Source organism: Schistocerca gregaria, chromosome 10 (genome assembly GCF_023897955.1).
Source record: "Schistocerca gregaria isolate iqSchGreg1 chromosome 10, iqSchGreg1.2, whole genome shotgun sequence".
Taxonomy (NCBI): domain Eukaryota; kingdom Metazoa; phylum Arthropoda; class Insecta; order Orthoptera; family Acrididae; genus Schistocerca; species Schistocerca gregaria.
The window spans coordinates 218,998,515-219,021,879 of record NC_064929.1 but is presented as its reverse complement, the minus strand read 5'-3'; the positions used below and the strand labels follow the sequence as shown (position 1 = coordinate 219,021,879).

General features: G+C 43.6%; 2 protein-coding genes across 3 annotated transcripts in view; one reads left to right on the top strand and one right to left on the bottom strand.

Annotated features, from left to right (window-relative positions):
* LOC126293512 (protein AAR2 homolog) overlaps nucleotides 1-11,432 on the top strand; it is a 126,796-nt gene extending 115,364 nt beyond the window's left edge. For both annotated transcript variants that reach the window (XM_049986763.1, XM_049986762.1), the window contains 2 exons: nucleotides 3,435-3,609; nucleotides 10,066-11,432. In XM_049986763.1, coding sequence (XP_049842720.1) covers nucleotides 3,435-3,609; nucleotides 10,066-10,299 — 409 coding nt within the window. In that variant the 3' untranslated portion in view covers nucleotides 10,300-11,432. The remainder of the gene's footprint in view (nucleotides 1-3,434; nucleotides 3,610-10,065) is intronic.
* Nucleotides 11,433-13,203: 1,771 nt separating this feature from the next.
* LOC126293514 (angiotensin-converting enzyme-like) overlaps nucleotides 13,204-23,365 on the bottom strand; it is a 222,876-nt gene continuing 212,714 nt past the window's right edge. The window contains exon 4 of the mRNA XM_049986765.1: nucleotides 13,204-13,499. Within this exon, the coding sequence (XP_049842722.1) occupies nucleotides 13,351-13,499 (149 nt within the window). The 3' untranslated portion in view covers nucleotides 13,204-13,350. The remainder of the gene's footprint in view (nucleotides 13,500-23,365) is intronic.

The following is a 23,365-nucleotide window of genomic DNA, read 5'->3' as shown; positions in this document are numbered from 1 at the left end:
TGTTATCTAGACGCCATTACAGTCTGATTCTTCTGAAGTACGGGCTGTTATAAGATTGCTTGATGCTAAAGGCTTGAAAGCGGTCGATATTCATCGTGAGATCGCACAGTTTACGGAGAAAACATTATGAGTGATGGAATGGTAAGAAAGTGGGTGAGAGCATTTAAAGATGGCCACACAAATGTGCATGGTAAACAATGGAGTGGGCGTCGTTTGGTCGTTAATGAAAGTTTGGTGCATGAAATGAACAATAAGGTGGGAGAAAACAGACACTTTACAATTTCCTCCTTGTAGGATAACTTTCCTAATGTTTCTCGTAGTGTTTTGTATGGCATTGTGACCGAGCATTTGAAGTGCTGAAAAATGTGCACGTGTCGGGTACTGAAAATGTTGACGGGTGTGCACAAAACCAAATGTCTAGACTGCGCATTGGCTTTCCTCCAGTAGTACCACGACGACGGTGACGATTTCTTAAGCCGTATTGTTACGGGCGATGAAACACGGGTGGCCTACGTCACACCAGAATCAAAGCAACAGTCCGTGGAATGGCGGCATTCAGAAAAGTGAAGTTTAAGCAAACAATTTCTGCCTGTAAAATTGTGTGCACAGTTTTTTGGGACAGAAAAGGAGTATTGCTTGTGGAATTTCTGCCTTGTAATGAGACAGTCGATGTAGCAGCTTACTGTAAGACATTGCACAATCTGCGCCTTTCAATTCAGAGCAAAAGACGTGGCAAGTTGAGCGATGGCATTGTTTTGCTGCAAGACAGTGCCCGTCTGCATGTGACGAATCAGATCAAAGATCTCATCACATCTTTTCGGTGGGAAACTCTAGATCATCCTCCGTACAGCCCCAATCTTGTGGCCAGTGACTACCGTCTGTTCCTGTACTCGAAGAAAAACCTGGGCAGTCGGCATCTCGAAGACGCCTCAGTATTGACGGAAATTATGTAGAAAAGTAGATTAAGATACAGGCTTTCATGTAAAAATAAAATTATTGAGATACCTTAGCACGTCTTTTTATAGTTTCAAAATGGTACTTACTTAAAAAGCGTGCCTCGTAAATAATGTAGGCTTACCCCAAGAATTCATCCTAACTCCCTGGTTGTACATAATTTATTCTAGTGATTTCAAAGAAATTATTCTTCCAAATGTTCACAAGATGACGTGCGTCTGGGAATGTAGTTCAATTCCAGACCCAGTTGGATTCCTCACATTAGTTCCATTATAAATACTTGTCTCCTAATCATGAACATCAGCAGATTTTTAACCAGAGTTTGGCGGGACGTGAACACTGATGTTCTGTTGACCATATATAGGACATTAATTAGGAGCAGTTGCACTGTGTATGGGAATGCCAGCATCAAACATATCTTTAAATAGTATCGTATGGTGGTCTCGTGTGAAATTTGTGACTGGACCGAGGACTTTTTGGTAGGGAGGCTGCACCACATTATCTCGGATGCAGAGTCATCATCAGATGTGGAAGTAACTGCCTGTGTGTCTCAGGGAAGTGTGTTGAGACCATTGCTGTTCATGTTGTATAATAATGACCTTGCATACAATATTAATAATACCCTCAGACTTTTTGCAGACGATGCAGTCATCTGTAATGAAGTACTGTTTGAAAAAAGGTACATAAATATTCAGTCATATCCTGACAAGATTTCAAAGTGTTGCAAAGATTGGAAACATGCTTCAAATATTCAGAAATGTAAAAGTGTGCACTTCACAAAACAAAAAAACGTAGGATCCTGTGACTATAATATCGGTGGGTCACATTCGGAATTGGCCGACTCGTAGAAATACGTGGGTGCAGCACTTTGTAGGGATGTAAAATGGAATGATCACACAGGCTCAGGTGTGGGTAAAGCAGGTGGTAGACTTCGGTTTATCGGTAGAATACTGGGGACGCGCAATCGGTCTACAAAGAATAGTGCTTACAAATCACTTCTGTGACTGGTTCTAGAATATTTCTCGAGTGTGTGGGACCCGTACCAAATAGGACCGACAGAGGATATTGAACGTATACGGAGGAGGCAACGAAATGGTCACAGGCGTGTGGGAGATTGTAGCAGAGATGCCGAAGAAAGTGCACTGGCAGACTCTCGAAGATAGATGTAAACTATCCCGAGAAAGTCTACTGACAATGTTTCGAGGACCAGCTTCAAATGGTGACTCGAGGGATGCGATATGACTACCTACGTGCCACTCGCGTGGGGATTGTGAGGTTAAGTTTGGAGCAATTACAGCATGCGCAGAGGCACAGTCAGTCAATCACTCTTCTTCTGATCCGTGTGTGAATGGAACGAGAAGAAACCTTAATAACTGGTAGAATGGGATGTACCCAGTTCACGGTGGTTTGCAGAGTATAGATGTAGGTGTAGGCATTGAAGCCACCAGAGGTACTGTGAATGATTCACAAAGCTCTCACACACCACTGCTGGACACTGACCAGATGAAGAGCAGCACATCATAGAAGAAGAAAAGATGTGGTGCTTGGGTGGCTTTGTGGATTATTTTGCTGTTTGCCCCATAGCTGATGGCATATCCAGTAGTGAAATGTATTCATTGGATTCAAATGGAAGGACGTCAGAGAATATTAGACAACTGACTGTAAGTAATACTCTCTGTGGCTCCACTGTTTTACTATATAATCAAATCCCTGCAAAAAGCATTTACGTCAGATGTAGCTTATTCAGAAAAACTACCCTGTGTTTAAGTTAGGATGTATCATCACTCTTGTTTTCAATTACTGTGTTATCTAAGAAGAAGAGCATGTTATGTTTTATGTCTGCTCCTCTAAGAAGCGTATTGCTGGAGTTTTTCTGTATATTATTTCAGTCTGTTTAAAAATTAAAATATGCCTGAAGTTAAATTGTTTCTGTACTCAACTGTTTTTACATCTTAACTGCAACTGCTCACATCACTGCAGGTCGGTGGTGTCCGCGTCAAATGCGGCAGTAAAGCTGTCGTTGCCCTGTACTGTCACCAGGTCGATTGTGTGAAATTTATCGTCATTATTTTGCTTATTTATACTCTAGACAGCTTAGCTTCTGCTCCGTGTGAAAAGATGTTGAACGAGATGCAGGCAGAAACTGAAGAATATGTAGTGTAATGTTTACATCACATTTATTTGTATGATGTATGCAGTACGGTACACTATTCTTTCTAGGTACTTCGTGCAGTTTGCGTCGATAGGCGGAGAAATTTAGAAACTTTGTTCACGGATGCGTAGCTCCATTTTGTCTCGTATCCACTTTGACCCGTCTCACTGTGCACTTCCGTATGCCCAACCGGTACGTAGGCACCGTTTCGGTGCCACGACTCCGTTAGTGCTGGAGATCCAGCTGGTCGTTTGACAGTCTCTCCCGAACGGTTGGATAACGGCTGCCTTTGTGACGGCGTGTGCCTGACACCTGTCTGGTGTTGCAGCCCGGACGAGCTGCTGGGCGAGCTACAATTCTGCTTCGTGCTCTTCCTCGTCGGGCACTCACTGGACGCCTTCGAGCACTGGAAGCGGCTGGTTCGGCTGCTGTGCAGCTGTGTGGACGCGCTCGGCTCGAAGCCGCAGTTCTTCGTCGATTTCATATCTGTCCTGGAAACGCAGGTCAGTGATCTCGAATAACTTGTACTGTACATTTGTGTCTTCAGGTCCGTTGCACCACTTCGTACAATTCCAGTCAAATTTGTAATTGTAAATGACAGTCACTTACAAACCAGAGATTGAGGTTGTACTGACTTGTCAGTGATACGTGTATTACTGTGTACTATAGTAATTTATATAATACACGGTAGAAAATTTGTGTTGCTGATACAGTAGTGTCAAAATCAGCTTATACCCTTTGACTTGTATTGATACGTACAGGGTGTGATCAGTGTGTCTGAGGACGATGTACTGAACAACGTTACATCAGTATTTGCTAATAACTGCAGCAAGTAGGTATAGTATGTTTTTATTTTGGTTAGAACATCCAGGTACATATGGCAAGAGCAAGTCACATATGGTTATTTTCCCCTGGGCAGCAAGTCAGATGTTGAAGTGTAGGCACGTGGACAAAAAATGGTAGTCTATACTGACAGGTGTGGTCAGCGTAGTTGTGCAGAAAATGTCAAGTCCTAAAGTTTGGAGCGTATTTGTGGGAAGACTGTTCAACAGAAAGAATAAACAGCCATCACACTGATATGTGTACATACTAAGGTGCTACATATAAAAATATCTGCACATACCAATTACAGTGTGTATATTTGCAGTTCATGAGTCACTGCATTTTTTATTATGTATGCTTGTCAGTGATAAATTCGTCTGAACTATAACAATGTTTAGCTGTTGAATAGTTTTCATTCTTCATTCAGTATATCCTTCTCCAGTTTTATTGTAAACTTTCATAGCCATATAATAAAGAGTACACTCAAACAACTTGAGTCTACGGTATGATGATCAGTTCATTATTACCTTGCTGTCTCAGTAAAGCTTCTCTTCTGGAAGCACCTGGGTAGCTTACAATTCTGACAGTAACAACTGTAGTTTCATTTAGACAGATCAGCATATGACATGGCATATGTCTTGACGGCATCAATGTCCTCTTCTCATGTGGTTTCCTCTAACTTTGTCTACAAATCTTGCTCGGTGCTATTTATATTATGAGAAACAGGGCTTCGGCTGCCCTGTGGGCCTCGGAATAAAGCCGTGGTAAAGGTGGAAAACTTGTCCCGGACTGGGACTCGAACCCGGATGCTCTGCTCTTCGTTAAGTCCCGCAGTGGTTCAGAAGATGTGGTGCTATTTTCTTCGAGGTCTGCAAATTTGTGGACATTGAAACGAATTTTCAACATCTTCCTGTTCCAGTGACTATGTACTAATCAAATCAGTATGGTACCTTACTATTACTGTAGATTAGTGCTTTAGGATTTTGTGACAGTATCTGACCTTTCTTGCATTATTTTGCGTGTCTCGATAATGTTGAATAACTTACTGTTGATCTACAGTAGACCATAAAAATTGTAACTTGGTGCAGATGGAACTATCTGAACGTACAGGTGAACACTGAACACTGTTCAGTACTTAAGTTACTGATGTATACAAACATACAAAGAGCACCAAAACACCACAACCTAACTAAAATGTTCATATGAAAAATGTGTTCACAGAGGCTGCAGACGGTTGCTGTACTGTGCCACTTCTGCAAAGATAAATTTACACTATAATTTACTTTCATAATTTTTGCATTATAGTAAAAGTATTCTTCAGTGGAAAGACCCTTTCAAATGAGTAGAAAATTTTGTAAAACTTTATAGTCAGTCACATCATTTTTGTTTAACACAGCAGTGTAGTTCTAAACAGTATTGTGAATAATTAGATATCTTGAGCTGCAGTTACGTAGTGTGTCTTTACATCATTTTCTATATTGCTGGATGGGTAGTCTATTTCATATATACCGTATGTGTGTGGCAGTGGCTGACAACAATTCCAAACCGTCTGGTCCTGTGAAAGGTCGCACGAGAGAAGTTTGACGTTATTGTAAAATTGTGTTCAATGGTGTGGGCCAAGAACAAAGGACATAAATTTTTATCTGTGGGACATCCACAACTGTTCTGGACCATCTTCATGATAAACAAATTTGCCATAGTTGTAAAAACCTTTTTATTGACTGAAGTCTTAAAAGTTGCTGTCATGTAAGACTCACATTAATAAAAGCTTTTGAAAACTTGTGACATACCTAGTCATATTTCAGCTTGTAGTTCCTCAGTAGCATTGATCACAGTGAAAAATTGGTTGTAAATATGGGTGGGTACAGCACTATCTACATCCAATAACGTGGTCAACACCAACACATTTGGTTTCACAGGTTTCACTTCCATAAATTCCAGACCTCCCTCACTGGAGGAAGAAGGGTTAAGTTTACTCCAATAAATATGATTGCAAATTGAATTTTTAATCATATATTGTTTATAGTTACGACAAGTCTGTGTCTTAGTTATGTAATTAAGTCCCGTTTACCAGGTATGCACGTACTAATAATTGTACAACAGTCTCTCACTGATGAACTATACACGAGTCACATTTATATCGTAATTGTCCTACTTCACTGTCTGTATTCTTATTCATCACAACACATCATTGCACTGTTACATTATTATTATTATTATTATTATTATTATTATTATTATTTTATTATTATTAGTAGTATTATTATTTTGGACGATACAGGTTCCGCACTTCAAATCTTGAAACAGGTTGGCTTCAAAAATGACATCGGTCCCAGTGTTAACATTTGCAGAAACGGCTGCTAAAATTCCAACTTGTTAAGAGCATAATTTTGATAATTTAGAATCAGAATTGTACACCTCAAATTAATTGAATAGTGTAGGAAAACTGGTTTTAGTCTGGACCTTATGTTACAATAAGAGTTTCGACTGAAATAAATCTTCTTGATTATGAAAAATGCAAAAATAGCTATATAACACTTTTATGTACGGTATAGTTTAATTACCTGCAAACTAATTAAGTATTGATGTTCCTACCATGTTTTGAAAATTAGCTAGATTAAACTATCAATGATTTATCCAGGTTATAACGGTTCAAATTAATTAGGAAATTATTCAGACTTACGTAATTTAGCAAAGTTGGCCCCGGTCTTATACTCAGAATTACGGGATGACAGCTTTATCTTAACGCACATACCTCACAATACTAATTATAAAGAAACATTTAAGGAGGCAAACACGAAACAAAATGGAGGAAATGAGTCCCAGCTTGCTTTGCTACAAACTGTACAGATATTTTTTACCATTAGAAATAAAGGGCCTGAGGATGATAGCCAGTTTAATTAGTAGACTGTATTTTAAATAGAAAAGTGGTTTTAATTCATTATAAGACACAGAGATCTCATTTTCTAATGCAGGTAGTAAATAGAGGTATTGGACCTCATATACATTCACACTAGTCATTTATGAAGTCAGTGATATTTCCGCCCTCTTTCTCAAACATTGCGCCCTTAAGCTTGCTTACTGGCTTGGCAGTAGTGTCTTTTACTACCATCCAAAAGTCCTATGTCCTTGGTTTGATCCCAACCTCTGCTTAAATTTTGAATTTAAAAAAAATCATCAGTTATGGCTGACAAACTTTTGGTATAAGGGGTCAATCTCATTCTGCCAACAATTTTGCCACTCCATTTTGGATACCTCGGAAGGGTTTCCGCCTGCCCATTGTGTCTCTTTAACGCAGTATTTTCCATTGCCTCCTGCAAGACAGCAATTCGTGCCAATTGTTTCGAACGGTATAGTGTAGTTGACGAAAGTTCTGAAAGTAGCACACACCCCTCTAAGTCGCCAGTATGTGTGGGGGGGCTGTTACGTACCCATCTGGGTAAGCCTACTAGCAACACAGGGATCACAATCCCGGTGCGTGAGATGCCCCGGTGCGTGAGATATCACTGCCTCATGTATGCCTCTGCTGCTACTTCCGCTTTCTCGGTATTCCCCACCCTGGCTATCCCCTAGCAGGAAGGCCAGGCTTGCCATCTTGTGGTAAAACACTTTTCCCATTACTCAGTTTGTTCCGGGTCGAGCAGGTAGGCATCTACATCTACATTTATATTCTGCAAGCCACTCAACGATGTGTGACGGAGGGCACTTTACGTGCCACTGTCTCCGAATAAACTGCAGGCTGTTAAGGAGACGACCGATGTGTGGCAGTCCTCCCTGCGGGCTTCTTGCAGGGACTCTGTCATCCTGTGTCGGCTCCGCATCGGCCATACCTACCTGATGCACGGACATCTTTTGCGTCAGGAGGATCCCCCCCTGTGTCAGTGTGGGTCCCGGTTGACAGTGGACCACATTTTGTTGGAGTGTCCCCCGCCTGCACACCCTCCGGCAGACTTTTAATCTCCCGGGCACGTTGCCTTTGGTTTTATGCGATGATGCCTCCGTGGCTGACGACGTTTTAAATTTTATCCGTGGTAGTCCTTTTTATGGTTCCATTTAGAGGGGACCTGTCCCTTTCCCTTTCTGCGTATCTTGTCCTCGAGTGTCTCATTGGTTGCAGATTTTAATGTGTGTATTCGGATGGTTGACTCTTTCCCAATTTTTGTTCCCATGGTCAGTCAACCAGTCTCTGACCCTCTTCTTTTCTTCCGTTTCTTTCTGTCCAGTGTTCGTCTGTACTCTTCTTGTCTCTAGTGTTCGCTGCCACATTGGTGTTCTTTCAGTGACTGGGGGGAGGGGCGTCTCCTTCCCCCTTGGGGTTTTACTTGTTCCGTAAATTTTGTTTCGCCGGTTTTGGAATGGGGGACTGATGACCTTAGCTGCTTAGTCCCCCTTAAACATCCCAACAACAACAACAACCACCTCCATTTCCTGTTCCAGTCGCGTATGGTTCGTGGGAAGAACGATTGTCTGAAAGCCTCCGTGTGCGGTCTAATCTCTCCAATTTTACATTTGTGATCTCCTCAGGAGGTATAAGTAGGGGGAAGCAAAATATTCGATACCTCATCCAGAAACGCATCCTCTCGAAACCTGGCGAGCAAGCTACACCACAATGCAGAGCGCCTCTCTTGCAGAGTCTGCCACTTGAGTTTGCTAAATGTCTCCGCAACGCTATCACGCTTACCAAATAACCCTGTGACGAAACGCGCCGCTCTTCTTTGGATCTTCTCTATCTCCTCTGTCAACCCGATCTGGTACGGATCCCACAATGATGAGCAATACTCAAGTATAGGTCGAACGAGTGTTTTGTAAGCCACCTCCTTTGTTGATGGACTACATTTTCTAAGGACTCTGCCAATTAATCTCAACCTGGTACCCGCCTTACCAATAATTAATTTTATATGATCATTCCACTTCAAATTGTTCCGCACGCATACTTCCAGATATTTTACAGAAGTAACTGCTACCAGTGTTTGTTCCGCTATCATATAATCATAAAATAAAGGATCCTTCTTTCTATGTATTCTCAATACATTACATTTGTCTATGTTAAGGGTCAGTTGCCACTCCCTGCACCAAGTGCCTATCCGCTGCAGATCTTCTACATCTACATCTACATCCATACTCCGCAAGCCACCTGTGTGTGGCGGAGGGTACCCTGAGTACCTTTATCTGTTCTCCCTTCTATTCCAGTCTCGTATTGTACATGGAAAGAAGGATTGTCGGTATGCTTCTGTGTGGGCTCTAATCTCTCTGATTTTATCCTCATGGTCTCTTCGCGAGATATACGTAGGAGAGAGCAATATACTGCTTGACTCATCGGTGAAGGTATGTTCTCGAAACTTTAACAAAAGCCCGTACTGAGCTACTGAGCGTCTCTCCTGCAGAGTCTTCCACTGGAGTTTATCTATCATCTCCGTAACGCTTTCGCGATTACTAAATGATCCTGTAACAAAGCATGCCAATTATTAACCTAGCTCGGTTGTTGAGTGTAACCTCCACCCATATTAAGTCACAGGAACTATCCACTTCTACTTCACTACAGGATAAACTACTGCTAACAGCGACGAACACTCCACGACCGGTTGCGTGCAATCTATCCTTTCTAAACACCGTCTGTACCTTTGTAAAAATTTCGGCAGAATTTATCTCTGGCTTCAGCTAGCTTTCTGTACCTATAACGATATTGGCTTCGGTGCTTTCTATCTGCGCTTGAACTTCCGGTACTTTACCAACGCAGCTTCGACAGTTTACAATTACAATACCGATTGCTGCTTGGTCCCCACATGTCCTGACCTCGCCCCGCACCCGTGGATCTGTGTGACCGAAGCCAACACTGCCTGAAGCTGGGAGCTGAATACTGCGCTGTATACCACAAATGGGAAGCGACCAGTGTAGCCGACTTGTGCAGCAGGATGTGTACTATAAATCGACATAAACTACCACCTTCCAGAGATATATTTTTGTAACTGAACAATTGACCTGCAGAAATTATTTGTGCAGTAAATAAAATTTAACATTTTTACCCACGCACCTTTTGTATTTGTCTTAAATAAAACCTGTGACTGAAAGCTAACATTCTTCACTTCGTATTGCACGGATAAAATTAGATAAATATTGTGGCTTCTGATTGGATTCAGGTGACGGAGATCCCCGAGGAGTTCCTGGCAGACATCGTAGCCAACAAGAACTTCGTGTACGTGTCACTACGAGAGCTCTTCCGCAACCTGCAGGACACCTGCTGTGAGGCGGACTCGCGGCTCAAGGTGCGCGGCGAGCGCTTGGCGCGCACTCTCACCGGCCGCCTCGGCTGGGACTTCTCGGAGCTCGAGTTGGAGGAGGATGACGAGGCACCGGTGGTGGTGGAGCTGTGAGCAGCGAACTGCGACAGATGCTCCGGTGGCGAGAGCCCTCTGATAGCTCGGGAGTGGCAACCGACTTTTCCAATTCTACATTAGCTGTCACCATTGAATCACTTCATTTCTCATGTGTAAGATAAGTATCACTTGTAAAAAAAAAAAAAAAAAAAAAAAAAAAAAAATCTTTGTATAAACCTTTCTCTAATCAAATAAGCAGTTTCTCTTTTATTCGCAAGCATCTGCACGCTTAGTTACAGAGGTTCTTCCGAAAGTAACATCTGTGTTTTCATCTACTTGTGCACTCTGTAAAACACTGTGAAGTGCATGGCAGAGGGTACATCCCACAGTTCCAATTATCAAGGCATCTTCTCATCCTCTAACACGCTAAGTGCAGTTAAAATGTCATTGTCAGCTGCACGGTGTCCCAAAAGGTGCTATACTTTGCTCTCGGCCACTGTTTGGCGGTGGCCGTTCGCCCTGGTGGACAGCTAGTTGGTAGTTGTACCACTATAAAAGATTGTGCAGTGGTTGCAGCAGAGCTGGTTAATGACATGCCAGCTTTCACAGGTGCTCAGCCCCTGATGGGAGCAGGATAGTCCTGCAATAGGACTGGAATAGGTAGTGCTGGGTGTGTGGGTTGGAGAGATCCTCCACCTGGGTCTTCCACTGGGACATGATCCTTGTAGTATGGGGTTGGGATTTGGAGAGCCATAGGGATGGACTAGGATGTTGTGAAGGTTACGTGGGCAAAGGAACACCACTGTAGGAGGGTGGGAAGGATCTGGGATAGGATGACCTTCACGTCAGGGCATGATGGTAGGTAATTGAAGTCCTGACAAAAGACTTGGTTCAGTTGTTCCATTCTAGGGTGGTACTGGGTGATGAAAGGAGCACTCCTTTGTGGCTGGTTCTTGGGAATGGGGGTTAATGCCTGCAAATAAACTGTCCCCAGGTGGCCAGGCTATACGAAATGGACTTTTTGGTGTAAAAGGGATACAGCTGTTGAAATCAATGTGGATAGAGGTGCGAATGGAGCCATCATAGAGATGGTCAATGTTTAGAAGGGTAGCATGCTGGGTTGAGGAGGAACAGGTTAAATGGATGGGAAGGAAAGTGTTGAAGTTCTGAAGGAATGAAGGTAGGGTGACTTGGCCCAGAGTTAAGGGTGGGTGGGTGGGTGGGTGGGTGGGTGGGGAGGGAGGGAGGGAGGGAGGGAAGGGAAGGGTGGGGTGGGTGGGTGGGTGGGTAGGGAGGGAGGGAAGGGTGGGGTGGGTGGGTAGGGAGGGAGGGAAGGGTGGGGTGGGTGGGTGGGTAGGGAGGGAGGGAAGGGTGGGGTGGGTGGGTGGGTAGGGAGGGAGGGAAGGGTGGGGTGGGTGGGTGGGTGGGTGGGTAGGGAGGGAGGGAGGGAAGGGTGGGGTGGGTGGGTGGGTGGGTGGGTAGGGAGGGAGGGAGGGAAGGGTGGGGTGGGTGGGTGGGTAGGGAGGGAGGGAAGGGTGGGGTGGGTGGGTGGGTGGGTGGGTGGGGAGGGAGGGAAGGGTGGGGTGGGTGGGTGGGTGGGTGGGTGGGTGGGTAGGGAGGGAGGGAAGGGTGGGTGGGTGGGTGGGTAGGGAGGGAGGGAAGGGTGGGGTGGGTGGGTGGGTAGGGAGGGAGGGAAGGGTGGGGTGGGTGGGTGGGTGGGTAGGGAGGGAGGGAAGGGTGGGGTGGGTGGGTGGGTGGGTAGGGAGGGAGGGAAGGGTGGGGTGGGTGGGTGGGTGGGTAGGGAGGGAGGGAAGGGTGGGGTGGGTGGGTGGGTGGGTAGGGAGGGAGGGAAGGGTGGGGTGGGTGGGTGGGTGGGTAGGGAGGGAGGGAAGGGTGGGGTGGGTGGGTGGGTGGGTAGGGAGGGAGGGTGGGGTGGGTGGGTGGGTGGGTAGGGAGGGGAGGGAAGGGTGGGGTGGGTGGGTGGGTGGGTAGGGAGGGGAGGGAAGGGTGGGGTGGGTGGGTGGGTGGGGAGGGGAGGGAAGGGAGGGGTGGGTGGGTGGGGAGGGGAGGGGAGGGGAGGGAAGGGAGGGGTGGGTGGGTGGGGAGGGGAGGGGAGGGGAGGGAAGGGTGGGGTGGGTGAGTGGGTAGGGGAGGGGAGGGAAGGGTGGGGTGGGTGAGTGGGTAGGGGAGGGGAGGGAAGGGTGGGGTGGGTGGGTGGGTAGGGAGGGGAGGGAAGGGTGGGGTGGGTGGGTAGGGAGGGGAGGGAAGGGTGGGGTGGGTGGGTAGGTAGGGAGGGGAGGGTGGGGTGGGTGGGTAGGTAGGGAGGGAGGGGAGGGTGGGGTTGGTGGGTAGGGAGGGGAGGGGAGGGTGGGGTTGGTGGGTAGGGAGGGGAGGGAAGGGTGGGGTGGGTGGGTGGGTAGGGAGGGGAGGGGAGGGTGGGGTGGGGAGGGATGGAGGGAAGTATTAAGTTTTATTCCAAAATGTTTGTTTCCTCAATAGGGGGGGTGTTTAACTTGCTACTATCAGACGTCTTGTGGCTCGTCGTCTAAATTAGAAAACAAATCAACAATGGTGCCAAGCATCTGTATCAGTAGCAGCACGTGTCACAGCACTAATTCTTCCTATTGCAGCCCACAGCAAAGAATGAACATCTGCCGTCTACTGCAGTCCTTTTATACATATATCGGTTTCGATAGCCTTGACTGATAACTTGCCAACAGCAACCTATGGTACCACCCCACCCAAAGTGTGGCTTTGCGCATTCTTCAAACACTTGCTTTTTTTGGGGGGGGGGGGGGGGAGGCGGCGCAGCGCAAGCAGTGTGTAAACAGTCACAGAGGATTATGTATATCCATGATTAGTGGTGCAGGTATGTACACAAGGAACTTATACAAGACAAATTCTGGTTCTTACTAGTGAAAAAAAATTTAGGTTGGGTTTCTTTAATCAAAAACACATGAATTCATGGGCATCAAATAAAAAAAGTTGAATTTTATTTATAATGACATGTCATACTGTATTATATACAACTTTTTTTTTCCTCTTCTATCTCTACCATGGGTAATAATGACAGAGATTCATACAGCCTCATACATCTAGCCACTCTGGCTAGACACCATTTGCAATCAGAAACTGTGTAACCAAGAGAGGGATGAGCATCACAACTACAGTAGGGCTGCAAACCATTGCTGCATTGTAGTAGCCACCAGAGACCTGCAAGTTGGCTGTCTCGATACTCTGCTTGCAGTAATCACCATCTGGAAAAAATAAAATAAATAAATATAAAAAAAATGATGTATCAGAATTGGAGTCTAGGGCCTCTCACTCCTAAAGGCAATAAATGCACCTGTTGCCACCCCCCCCCCCCCTTAACGTAATCCTTTCATGACAGGAGTAAAATCATTTTGTTTAAGCAGGTGTAAATTCATATATCAATACACTGTTCCCAGAGAAATATGTGATTTAAAAAAAGTATTTGTTTGATGCACAACAAATTAAACATGGAACTTACAAATTCAGAAACAAACAAACAAGGGAAAATATTAGAACAACCAAGGGACACAGCACAATACTTTGTTTACAGCAAGTTAAAAATGAAATCTAAGGCTGTCATTTTTCATACGAAAACAAAACAATTAAACCTTCCTCAGAAACCATAATACTAAACCTTATCCACCAAACATCAAGAGTGACACTGCACTTCAAACTGACAGAACTATGTGGCAACTTAATCAGTACCCTATTGCACTGTTTATGTAGCCAGTATACACAAACAGGTGCTTAAGATCAAAATATACTGTACTGCATACACATACATACTAGTGTTTCTCAAAATGGCTCACATACTCTCCCAGTATGGCTTTCACAAAGGGCTCTCCACAGAGGAGCAGTACTCAGTAAAAACTCTTCCTTATTAATGTGGAAGGAAGGGAAGCAAAACAAATATGCAGTGCTGAAAATACAAAAGAGAACATGTAGGCAAAGTGTATTTGGTGAAAATAAAATTATCAGTTTTTCACTCTGTATAGATTCAGGAGGATGTAGGCTGCAGTAGGTACTGGGGGATGAAGAAGCTTGCACAGGATATAGTAGCATGGAGAGCTGCATCAAACCAGTCTCAGGACAGAAGAAGAAAAAGAAGAAGACAACATTGAATAAACATGATATGAAAACAAAAACTGAAGACTAGTGGTATATAAATGTGTTTTAGTATTTTCTCTGTCAGAAGATGGAGAATCATGATATTCCTGAGGTAAACTACTCCCCTGTTCGTATCTCTGGAAGGGGAGTACTTGGGAGAGTTATCGAAAGAGATGATCATTTTCAGTTCAGGATCGGGACATGGAATGTAAGAACACTTTCAACATCAAGAAAACTGGAAAATCTAATGAGAGAAATGGACTGAAGTGAGGTGGCAGATAGGGACGAAGTAACAACAGGTGATTTCACAATTTTTTTTATACCAGTGGAAAAAGTTCTGGACTTGGGGATGGCAATACTGATGGGAAATCAAATAGTTCAAAGTGTGACTAAAGAGGTATGCCATCGTGATCACTTAATAATAATAGTATTATTATTTGTTTTTAAGTAAGTGGACATGCAAACATCAGACCATGACGAACAAATGATGAAATAAAAGATATCGCACATTCTGAAGAGTAAACATCATAATCATGGGCAACTTTAATAGTGTGGTTGGACAAGGTAGAGAAGTAATCATCATGGGTCAGTATGGATAAGGAAGAAGAAACAAGAGCAGAGAGATGTTAGTGGAATTGTGTCAGAGAAACAACTTGGTGGTGATAAACACTTCGTTACTTTTAAGGAAGAGTAAATTCCACACATGCAAGAGCCGAGGAAACATTAACAAGTATCAGATAGACTACATACTTGTCAAGCACAGGTTTAGGGGTAGTGTGAAAGATGTTAAAACTCTGCCAATGTCAATTCTGATCACAACCTTTTCATTGCTGACATCAGTACAGGATTGAAGAGGATACAACAGCATGGGAAGAGAAGCAGAGGTGGGTCCTGGAAATGGTGAGAGAGAACAATGAGGCGCTAACAGAGTCCCTGGAACAACAATTGAGGGTTATGAGAAATGGTGAAATGTCAAAGACGTTTTATGGAATATGTTAAAAAGTGAAGTTGGGAGGGAAGCAAGGAAACCATGGATCACCAGTGAGATGTTGGAGAAGATGGAGGAAGTGTAATAATGCTAATGAAGAACAATACAGAAGAGAAACTGACAAAGCGAAAGAAATGTATATACAGAAGGAATAGAGGATCTACAAAGAAGAGGAAGGTATGACAAAACAATTGGGGGGGGGGGGGGGGGGCAGGCAACAACCAAAGCTAATCTAGGTAAGCTGCTCATTCTTTAAAAAAAAAAGAAAAAAAAAAGCGGGGGGGGGGGGGGGGTCTGAGAATAATGTGTGGAGCAAAATATAGGAAATCTTGCTGTAACTTGTTTCCAAAAACAGAGGTGTTAACTGTTATAAACACATACAGTCTAAAAGCCATATTGCTTGTGAAAAGACTGCACCCAAACACTTACTCAGATTTCCACCAGCACAAAACTAGAAATAAAGAAAGATTTTACATTGGCAGCCACAGAAGAGTACTTTACGAAAAGGGGCCTCAGTATGCAGGTATAAAATTAGCTAATGCACTGCCTAGTGCAGTCATGGCTCTTCCTACAATTAAACTGAAACATCAGCTTAAGAAATTTTTAGTAAAACACCCTTTCTACACATTAAAATAGTACCATACTTATATGAACAACAACAACAAATGCATTGTGAAATTATGTAAATAGAAATCAGTAAACATCTTATTGTAAATTGACATATTCAGAAGAATGTGTATTGTACAAATAACTGTAATCATTATGGTTTCTTTGTACATGTGCAGTGTACCATTCGATGTTGAATAAAGCTATTATTATTATTATTATTATTATTATTATTATTATTATTGAACCTCAAGTCATTCTGGACGTCCATCAACGGAAATACTGAAAAAATTCAAGAGCTTCTGCTTATAAGTCATTTTAAGAAGGTTGCACGACAGTGTTTGTCAAAAAAGACTCAATTTGTGGCAGACAGGAGATGGGGTTCTCGCAGCATGACAACGCATAGCCATTCCTGTTACACACATTTTGGCTAAAAATGGCATAGAACTGCTATCCCAAGCACATACTTTCCTGACCTGGCTCCATGCGACTTTTTCTTATTTCCACATATGAAAATGGGCAGGAAAGGACAACACTGAAGAAGTCCGGAAAAAAAAAAGTGGGAGGAGATGTCACCCATTTCTAAAGATGAATACAATATAAAAAGAGAAAGTAAGATGATAGAAAAGATTTCGAAATGCAACAGAGACAATAACAAACGTAATTGTTGGGTTCAAATTAATGATGTAAATAAAATAGAAAGAAACTTCCACATGGGAAAAAAATATTAAAAACAAAGATTCCAAGACTTACCAAGCGGGGAAGCGCCGGTAGACAGGCACAATAAAATAACACACACATAATTTCTAGCTTTCGCAACCAACGGTTGCTTCTTCAGGTAAGAGGGAAGGAGAGGGAAAGACGAAAGGATGTGGGTTTTAAGAGAGAGGATAAGGAGTCATTCCAATCCCGGGAGCGGAAAGACTTACCTTAGGGGGGAAAAAAGGATAGGATAGGTATATAACCGCGCGTGCGTGCGCGCGCGCGCGCACACACACACACACACACACACACACACACACACACACACACACACACACACATATCCATCCATCCATATACAGACACAGTGGAAGCACCAATTGGTTGAAGTATTAGTTGTAATGGAGAGTATTTTGAAGGGAATAAGGGTGTTTTCTAAACCATTTGAAAACGTTTTTAAAAAATATAATTCCGTTTTTTTGTACCCCTCATATTAAGCAGTAATCTTTATTTCTTCAGTGTTTTTTTTTTTTTTCAGTTACTGTATACCATGGCGGTTCCCTCCCATTATGAACTTTTCTACTGGATAGATGTCTATCTACTATGTGGTTAAGTATTTTTTTAAACTTGAGGCACAGTTCGTCTACATACGTGACTCGAGCATGAATCATATGCTCCATCACCTTGCAAATGCAGCTGGTAAGAGAGATGGGGCAGTAGCTAGAAGCAAGGTTTTTGTCCTAACCAGGCTTAGGTACGAGTATGTCGGTGGCTTCATGCCAGCATCCAGGAAATGTGCTCTCAGCGCAGATGCGGTTGTATGTGTTAAGTAGAAAGTGCTTGCCTGCAAGAGAGAGGTGCTGCAACAGCTGAATGTGGATGGCATCTGCCCCCGGGGCGGAGGATGGGGATGAACTGAGAGTATGGATCTAGCTCCCTCATAGTAAACGTGTCATTGTAGCACACAATTCTGAGAACAGATTGGTATCGCTGAAGCCTCCTCCACTCGTTTCTGATGTATGAAGGCAGGGTGATAGTAGAAAGAGCTCGAAACTTCTGCAAAATGCTGGCCCCAGATGTAGGAGATAGAAATAGGGTCCACGACGAAATCTTCAGCTACTGCCAGGCTGGAAATTAGAAATAGGGTCCACGACGAAATCGTCAGATACTGCCAGGCTGGAAATTGGATCCTGGTTCCAGAGAGCCATAAGAGGTTGGCCCACATGACAGAGGAAGGTGTGCAACTGTTAAAAGAACTAGTGAATGAAATCCAACTAGCTCTTTTGGTATCCCGAAGAACTCGACGACACTTTGCACTCATCTGTTTATAATGAATGCAGTTTTCCAGTGTAGGGTGGTGCTTAAAACACGGAGAGCACGTCTCCGAGCGTGAATTGTGTCACGGCATGCCTCAGTCCACTAAGGGACTGGGACACGACACGTTCTGCAGCAGTAAGGATAATGTTGGCGAGATAGTCCACCTGGTCATCACAACTGAGGAAATTTTGTTCTTCAAAGGTCGCCAGGGAGGAGTATTTGGGAATGCATGCACATGGGGTAGGAGTCAGCAGACGGAGAGCACGTGGGAAATGGTCGCTCTTAGTAGGCATCAGAAAGAACGGACCACTCACAATGATGTGCAAGCTGGGCACTGCAAAAGGATAGGTCCAAATGGGAATATGTGCACGAGGAGTCTGAAAGGAAAGTGGTTACTCCAGTATTAAGGCAGAGGAGGTTAAGGTCAGCCAAGAGGGCAGAACCCCAAAGGGGATGATGCACATTAAAGTCAAGGAGTAGCATAAATTTGGGATGGGTGGGGGGGGGGTAGCTGCACAATAAACTAAAGGAAGTCTGCCCTAGTGACAGCGAATAACGGAGGGATTTAAATGGTAAAGAGGGAGAAAGTCAGGCAGGGAAGGAAAAGGCAATTTCACAATCTCATAGCCGAATTTGAGGTTGCATGACCATGTCCTTCACGGAGCAATGGGTAAGAAGAACAGAACTATAGGTGCCAGATGGGAGAACACAGGGTTTGTGACTAGCCAGTAACTTGCGAGCTACTGGGTAAGGCACTTTTTCATTTACCCTAATCTCTTAAACAGCCTGCTCATCTAGATACACGAGACAATCCCAAGAGGCGGCGGTATGGCCGCCATTGCAGTTGATGCAGTGGGAAGGAGGAGGTGGAAATTCGTCCTTGTGTGCATTTCTCCTACAGGTTATGCATTTGGCTGGGTGACGACAAGATGTTCGTGTGGTTGAAACAATATCACTGGTTGCAGCACATCGGATTCGGAATATATGGCCAGTCTGTGATAACTTCATAGACTGGTTTGATCTTGGACAGCAGCACCACCCTATTGAAGGTAAGTAAAAGTGTGCAGGTGGGCACCAAGGAGGAATTGACCTTTTTCATTATGGGTGGCAATGACACCCTGATCAGAGAGGTAAGATTGTATTTTAGCCTTCCGTAAATGAGAGAATTTCACAGGGCCAGCAATTGCATCAACACCTTACCGGATAATAAACGGACTGACCCTGGAAAAAGATTGACTGTCTTCAGTACACGAGACCACAAGGAACTGCAGTGCTGTGGGAAGTGTCTTCGAATCAGCAGCCTCGATGGGGAGGATGATTGACTCATGGCGAGGAAATGCCCCACAATTGGCACGCTCCTTCCGACTGGGGGGGGGGGCTTCACGTGGGGGTGCACCCGCCTTAGCTGATTGTTCACACCTCTGGAACACCAGACAGAGGGACCAATCGGAAATCTGGAAAGGTTACAGCCCAACCAATCATCCCTCCCTGGGCCTGGCCTGTACCAGGGGATATGTGTCAACCCTGGGCTGTTACATGTCAGATGCATGGGCTGGCCTTCAGGAGCACACAGGGAGGAAGAAGAAAAAATTATCCTCAAATGCCGAAGCAGAGGAATGAGAGTAGAAGGGAAAAGAAGAAAGGAAAAGGGAGCAAAAAAACAAAGTTGAGAGTGTTTGTACTCCAGCAGAATGCAGAACATTCGCAATAATACCCCAGACATGTTCCCCAAGTGATGAGAAAAGAATAGCAAGAGAATGGACATGCAGCACTGAAAGGAAAAAGTGCTGCAACGTCTGGGGCCCTGGTAGCCAAGCACGAACCTGCCAAAGAGTGGCGAGCCCCTGGGGGGGGGGCTGCAAACTGTCAGCTATGTTGGAAGTCCATCTGCAAGATTAGCCTTCTCTGGCAGTCATGGAATGATCCAAGAATGACTTTGGAGCCCAGATGACAGGCATCATTTGTTGCCCATCTCAATCTGCAGTTGGTTGCACCTTTCCCCCCACAATGGCTGCTGGAATGGCCTCTTCAACATGTTGAATGAGGCCCTCAGGCATACACTGGTGTCCTATCATGGATCTTGCTGCCATTTTCCTTAGGAATTCTATCATTCGCCATGCGTTTGAACTGCCAATGATTAATATAGACTGCTACCCTTTTGTGTTGCTTCTCCTGACACCGCACAAAACACAGTTCCCTGCCCGCATCTTGTGGTCGTGCGGAAGTGTTCTCGCTTCCCGCGCCCGGGTTCGATTCCTGGTGGGGTCAGGGATTTTCTCTGCCTCGTGATGGCTGGGTGTTGTGTGTTGTCCTTAGGTTAGTTAGGTTTAAGTAGTGCTACGTTCTAGGGGACTGATGACAGTAAACGTTAAGTCCCATAGTTTGTTTCACTGGAAGACAGCACCTCACACTTGTTGGTTAGAGGCTCAGTACAATACCCTGATCCCCATCATCCTGTACAGGATGCCTAGATCTGCCATGGACACCCCACTCACAGTCAGGTAGACGAGAAATGACAGATCCTATAGTTTCTACAGAGGATCAGAATCTAAAGGGGAGGGTAGTGCTTGAGGTACCTCAGATAACAGAGTCTGGGATTTTAGCAACACTATGTTCATTTGCTAGAGTCCAGATTGCTTTGTACAGGTCATAGGCTTGTCTCATGAATCTATCATTCCCCCTCCTTTTAGCTTCTTCTACTTATCTTCTGTAGTCTCTTGGCCTCCAAGTAACTGCTGTGTAACTATTGTTTACTATTTGTGTCTGTGGCTGCTTGGGCACAGTCATTCCCATTAGGACAATGTTTTTTTAGATTGGCTAGCTCAGGTGTGTACCATGTTTTTTCCATTTATTATTTTCTGTTTTACTTGTGCTTTACTTGTGTGGCTTTTCTTTGGTATCAGTGGGAACATTTCATCAAATTTCGTTTTTACTGTCTGGAAAAGAACATTTAAGGAATAATTGGGTTTTGCTGCCGGTTTATACTGGACAGTGAGGCACTGCTCTTCTGTGAAACACTTGATTTGATTGCCATGTATTTGTCTGTTGGTTACCCAGAGTCTTCGTTTGTAGTTTGATGAGTAATGCACTGTGGTGTGGTATCATTGCATCAACTAGATTTATTTTGTAACTCCAGGCATCTAAATTTGTAATAATGGTGTCGAGGCAGGCATCACCTCTAGCTGGAAGTCTTTTTGCTATAAAGAAACCATAACTATTTACTAAATTCAAGAACGCTTTCTCTTTTGTACTATTTTCATCTGTGTGTATATTAAGATCGCCACAGAGTGCAATTTTTGGTTTAATGTGTGCTATGTGACGTAAACAACTTTCCAAATTAATGATAAAGTTTTCGAAATTTCAATTTGGTGAACGGTACACTGAAACAATGAACATATTCATATCTACTAATTCTAAGCCAGCCAGTTCTAAACCCATATCTGAGCAGTAATTTCTCAGGTCCACAATCCTAATGTTGAGGTTTTTATTTGCAGCTTTTGTTTGTTGTGTATTTTTGCGCTGTGTACTGCAGTAGAGGCTAATTGCGATTTGCACCTTTCTAAACTACAAATTACGTCAATTGCCACGGGTTCACCGAGTGTCTCTGCAACTTGTTCCTTTTCTGAAGACATTAACTTCTTGTTTTGCTTATTTTCGCTCGATATTCCTGCGTTATTTTTGATTGGTTTTTTCTCAACCTAGAATTTTTAGCATATTGTATTTTATCGACTTTTCCTTTTATTTCAGCATAGTCTTTTGTGAGTTGCTTCACAAGTTTTAATTTTGTTCCCACTGATTCACTTAAATTTACACACTGTTCCGTATTTTGTGCCTCAAGAATAGGACTTAATGTTTGGCTGGACTGCAGGATAGCTTCTGTGAAACGATCAATTTATCTTTATTTGCATATTTATAATGTGGTTTGGAATCGTCACATATCTCTGCAATTTTGGTTTCACCATCACTGTTGTCAGAGAGTTTGGCAGAAGACGTTTTTTCCGTTATATTTAAGTAAATACCTCTCTGATATAAGGTACGTCGCTTCTAAACAGAGTGACGATTTTACGCCATATCAGTGTTTAAAAACTGTCTTTTGTCGTACAAATATGGTTGCTCGTTGTTTCGTGTGTGAACCACTAATGCTGACACGGCGTCCGATCGGAAAAGGTGGCCAAGATGCTTGCTTACCCGCACGGAAGTCCGTTACTTCCACGTATCAGACAGAATCACTTCTGGATCCTTTATCCGTCAATATTTCCCTTTGTGACGATTTCGAATTAATTAATTCAAATTATCTGAAACAGTCTCTGTTCCGTTATTTTTTGTCGTAATATAAAAACGGCACTGTTTCACTTACTAGTGCATGGAGATGTCAGGAAATCAGAGCAAAACACATTGTAAAGTGTCGCGAGTGAGGTGACAAAGATAAATACCTTTTCTACGGCGGCGAAGCCTTTTCATGTTCCATATAACACGATCAAAATAAGAGTTAGAGATGCAGCAGGAGACAAAAATATGAGGAGTTATGGAGTGGATTCAGTGAGGAATTAATGGATTATATTATTGAAATGTAAAAGCGATTTTATGGACTTAACAACGGTTGTATGGAGATTAGCATTCCTGTTTACAGAACAAAATACCACTTCATTTTAACAAACTGTCAGGGAATGAAAGTACCCTGACTTCAGTCTAGAAGCCGACCTCAATCGGTAGAGGACAAACATTTAGCAAGATCAACGCTGGCACGTTTAAAACAATAAAAGAAAAACAGTTCTCTCCAACTGGTCACATTTTTAAAATGTATGGAACCGTCGATAATTTAATTCGAGAACAGCAAAGTGCTTGAATTGAAAGGTAGGCCCCGAGCCAGGGTTCCTGCCGACTTTCGGAGTATAATACATATGTCCAAACTGACTGCGTTACATTGGGAAAAGTGGTCACTACGTAAGGTTTCAGACAAATGCATACAGATCCTATGAATTATACAGTATAAGCTGGTTCAGTTGCCCCTAACACCGTCGTTTTATACAACCCGCAGTGTCGGCGTTCATAAACCACACGCCAGTTTCGTGTCCTCTCATGCGCTGCATGCAAATTGTAGGATATTTTGTACTGGGATTCCTTTTCGCTAGGCGCCGTTATTTTGGAGCCATTCAAGAAAAACATTCAACAGTGACCTTAAAATGCATCCCTACTTCCACACTCAGCCCCATCTGTCAGGATTTCTAGTATAGAGTTCATTGTCTACTTTTTTTTTTTGTTCTTCATTCACTCGTCTTATTACGCCACAGACTTAGTCGAGCACTTACGAATAGTGAAACAGACGTTTACGTAAATTTGCCTAACAGTTTTGTGAATGATAACAGCACA